At 26.0% G+C, this 4,657-nt stretch overlaps 1 protein-coding gene across 2 annotated transcripts; it reads right to left on the reverse strand.

Moving 5' to 3' along the window:
- Positions 1–402: 402 nt before the first annotated feature.
- LOC114387476 (heavy metal-associated isoprenylated plant protein 47-like) lies at positions 403–1,710 on the reverse strand. 2 transcript variants are annotated; one of them, XM_028347669.1, is made up of 4 exons: positions 1,650–1,710; positions 1,413–1,491; positions 1,186–1,325; positions 420–756 (listed from the first exon to the last, which is right to left on the reverse strand). In XM_028347669.1, the coding sequence occupies exons 1-4, from the start codon at positions 1,653–1,655 to the stop codon at positions 751–753; spliced, it is 231 nt and encodes a 76-aa protein (XP_028203470.1). In that variant the 5' UTR covers positions 1,656–1,710; the 3' UTR covers positions 420–750. The 2 variants fall into 2 exon arrangements, with proteins under 2 accessions (XP_028203469.1, XP_028203470.1); XM_028347668.1 differs by having other exon boundaries at positions 403–1,325.
- Between the last annotated feature and the right edge of the window lie 2,947 nt (positions 1,711–4,657).

The following is a 4,657-nucleotide window of genomic DNA, read 5'->3' on the forward strand; positions in this document are numbered from 1 at the left end:
TGCAAGCAATTATACTTCTGAACGATTTTAAAACTCAAGTGCTGCGAGTTTGGGGCAACAACCAGTTGTTATCTAAATCTTGTAAGGTACAAATTTTAATTACTGGGATTTTGGCAGAAAGCTTCGCAATCTTTTTATTTTTATTTTTGTGTAATTGAGGAGATACTAAAGCTTAAGAGATCACGTGACTCACTTAAGTAATTTAATTAGGACCATTAGACTAAAATTAAATCAATGGGTGAGAATTGGTGTAAATTTCAAGAGATATAATGGTATAATTTGATTTCTTCTCTTAAAAATATGATAGACTTATATTTTGAGGGATTAACTACTTTAATATACTATAATAGGTATTTTTTGTTTCATCTATGAAATAGGATTGATTTCTCTTTTCAATCATAATTTTTTTATCCACAAAATTTAAACTCAAATCTTTATTAAAATAGATCAAACTAAAAATATATTTGGTATAATATGTTTTTGTATTACTTACACGCTCACTCTGCATATAGAATCTAAATTAAATTAAACTTCACTCCACTAATCTAATCTAATCTAAGTAGGAAAATAATTATTAAAAACTATATCCCTGGCATGGTCTTCATATCTATTTACCCTTTAGCTCTACTACAGTAACAAGTTCAGTGTGCCCCACTTTTTTCCTCATGCAGCTCGTCAAATTGGCAGCATCCACATCCTCTCCAATCACCACCACTCGATCTTTGCTTTCCCCCTCTATGTTCACAGAATTTACACCTACATCGTTAACCAATGACAAATTTCAAGGTTGAAAACCAAAAAATGCTCTGTTTCTCTCTCCCATTTAAGGGTTACATGCCCGTAGGTGTGGAAGTTTTCAAGGTTGAATTATTGACGGTCTGAAACTACTTATAATGGAAGACCATGCCTGATACTTTCCACTCAATAATAATACATGAATCACTCTTCATTTTAAACATTCTATCAATATCTCTTTTTTCTTTTTATCTCTCTTCTTATCACTACATAAATTATATTATATTTATATTTTTCTGTCTCTTGCGTGTATAATAGTACATGGAATGCTTATCAAACATTTTTCTAACCAAAAAGCTGAACAAGAAATTTAACAAAATTACATCAAAATGAAAAAAAAAAAGGGTATAATGATGAACAATGGTTCATGGTTTTAGACTTCTAACTTGCCTTGACCTCTGCTAAGCTTATGATATCGGTGTGTCCAACCTTTTTCCTCAAAGAATTTGTTAACTTAACAGGATCAACTTCATCTCCAATCACCACCAACTTGTCTTTCTCTTCTCCCTCTAACCCCACATAATTCACACCTGCATTCACCCAATTAAAACTTAATCAAATTCTTACGTATGAAACAGATAGAGAGAAAGAGAGATTAATATTTTTTTGTCACGAACCACTTGCTGCAGCAACAACCTTGAGTGCCTTCGTGCGGCACTTTTGGCAATTCATGTGCACCTTCATCACAATCTTTTGCTGCAAACACAGCCAAATGAACAAGGGTTAGTTGCTTAACTCTACCAAAACACAGAAAAGTGATTCAGGTGAAAGAAAAAAAAGAGTATATGATTGCATAATTAATATGCATTTCGTTAGTGATATATATATATATATGATATATCTATTAGCATTACCTTCATGTTTTCGAAGGTGTAACTGCGAAAGGAAATGCAGTTGTGTTGACATTTATATGCGTATGATTTAATTTGTTTGTAAGCAAAGCCACGTTGGTCTTGTCATTAATAATAATTAAAGATGCCTAGTCAAAGTCATGTAGTCTTAGGTTGAAAAGCAATGCACAGATGGAAATATTGACCTAAAGTTTTTCCTGTAATATTATTAATTATTGAATGTATGAAAAGGTTGAAACCGTGTACCTCTGTTGTACTCTTGAGGGCGAAGCTTCAGGAGTTCAGGGAGTTGTGTTGGAAATTTCTTCGTTATTAATGAAGGAAGACTAGGTTAAAGTAATGTTGGTTCAAGTCTTCATTTCACCAATAATTGATGAGCAATCAAGCACTTGAAGAACATCTCATAATATTCAAGTTTCTATCGTAACACTCATCTAAAAATTGACTTTTATGTAACTCTCACTCTATTACACTTGATGTCACTTAATTTTCTCATTTATTAGAATTCTCCGCAACTCAAAACACTCCAAAAATATCTTTTGACTCATTCACCATCAACTCTAATATTACTATTAATCTTCATTAGAAGTAATCATTTTTTAGACAATTATGATCGTTAATTATCTTCATTTGAATGTTTAATACGATTTATATTCAAAACTTAAACTTAAAATCACTTATTAGTTAATTAAAATAATATTCTTGACTAAATTAGAATTATTCTTTTAATTTTGTACTTATTTCATTTTTAGTCTAGTTCTATTAACTTTTAACATTATTATTAACATATATTTATTTTTTATTTCTTATATTGTATCACTTAATTATCATATTTATTATTTTTTTTCTCTATTTTTTCCCATCAAACTCATACAAAAAGAAAAATGAAATATACGTTCCCCATACGTAGCCTAATTTCCAAAAGTAATATGAACATGTGTGATCTGGTTGACAAAGACTACGTGCGTCCAGAACGTCCCAGATAATCATTCTTTCTCCTATTTGAAACAAATAAATTTCTAATTAGGTGAGCAAATATGCAGAAATTTTCAGTTACAGAGAAATTCATTTATATCTACTTCTACTAGTTATCGACTTTTTCTTTCTTTCTTTTTTTAATCGATGTTAATCATATAATGCCATTTAAGTCTCATTAACTCGTTCTCACGCCCGAATTTCTATTCCATTTTAGCCAGTGATTGATTTTTTTAACACTATATCTCCATGGTAAATAATTTTGTTCGAAATAGATACTACGACCCTAAATAATAAATTTTTTCTTTTAAATATTTAGTATAATTACATGACTATAACATTAATTAATAATCTTAAAGATGAGTGATAAATTATTTCTTCTTTGTCATCTTCCTTCCCAACATTTGATTAACTATCCTATAAAATGCTCATACATTATAAGGAAGCTAATTTATAAAACAATTTATATAATGATATTTTTGGTGGTTATTTCTCACCTCATACCATTTATTACATGTCATAATTATGAAGAGAGAAAAACAAAATGATATTATACAAATTTATGTATGAATTGTTATATGTTTATCACATAGCCTATAGAATGAAAATTTTTGTATAGCTAGCTGCAAGAAAAAATCTTTTGTGACATGGTAAGGACCCAACCAAAGTAGATTTTAGTTACTATACACTATATGTCAAAGAGTATTTTAAGAATTAAAAATAAATAAAAAAGTAAAGTTTTTAATTTCTGAAATTCATATTTTTCCATCAAACATTTTACTTTATTAACCAAACTTTTAGAACACACGTTGATAGGACTCAAATGAATCATTCTCTTCTCAATTTTCATCGTCATACAACATCATATTCCTAAGACAACATCATATTTGATTTCATGGAATAATGTCACATGACAATTCATATTCATTCTTATCAATTAAATGTAATTAACTTTATTTTTATTTGTTTCATTATTCTTTATTAAATACAATCAATTCAAATATTAATTTTAATTATTTTATTCTTCTTCATTAAATGTAATCAATCTAAATATTCATTTTAATTGTTTTATTCTTCTCTATTAAAATAAAAATCATACATAATAATTTCTGAATTGTCTAAAATAATATGACCAAATTCAAAAAAAAAATTATGTTTTGTATGATTTATATGATTTGAACATTTCAAACTAATAATAATAACTAGAATTTATGTTGATGATTTATATTTATTATCATTACTGTATATTTTTTATTTATAATTTATGTATCATAATGATTTTTATGATAATACTTTATTATATTATGTTATATTAAATATTCTTATTAATTATTAATGTAACAAAGAGTAATGGATAAATATAAATTATTAATTAATACTAGCCATTACCTTAATTTTTACACATAATCTTTGATAAGGATTATTAAATTATACTATTACCTTAATCATATTGGTATGTATTAAAAAAATAATGTTATCTAATTATTAATTCATACATAATTTAATACAATTAAATCAGTTTAAATATTAATATTGTTAAAATGACGGAATAATATAAGATGCATTTTTAAATGATAACTATTAGATTATTTTTATATTTTGATATAGAATGTGATTTTTATTAATTCAACTGTTGAATTATATCTATATATTATTAAGATCGTCTGTGTCAAATTTTGTTAAAATTAAACAATAACAAAAAAGTAATCAAGTGATTCATATTTTAATATATTTTGAAATATTTATATTACGTCAATTTTAATCTATATGAATGAGATAATAAATTATTTTGGATTTTTATAAATTTTTGCATGAGATCTATATGAAAGAAACTTTTAATATCAAACAATGATTTTTAAGAAAATTTTATCTAGCTAAAAGTTATAAAATAGTGTAATATTTTTTAAGGTTATAGTTGTATAATTTGATCCCTCATCTTTCTAAAATATCCAATTAATAGTATGTTAATATTAAAAATGCTAATATGATTGAAAATAAAACAATAAATTTCTTAATGTAGTTAAAATTAACAAGTA

This window comes from Glycine soja, chromosome 15 (assembly GCF_004193775.1).
Source record: "Glycine soja cultivar W05 chromosome 15, ASM419377v2, whole genome shotgun sequence".
Taxonomy (NCBI): domain Eukaryota; kingdom Viridiplantae; phylum Streptophyta; class Magnoliopsida; order Fabales; family Fabaceae; genus Glycine; species Glycine soja.

Coding starts and splice junctions, on each gene's coding strand:
- LOC114387476 (XM_028347668.1), bottom strand. Junction 1,326..1,412: donor GGTTGTTGCTGCAGCAAGTG/GTTCGTGACAAA, acceptor GGGTGAATGCAG/GTGTGAATTATGTGGGGTTA.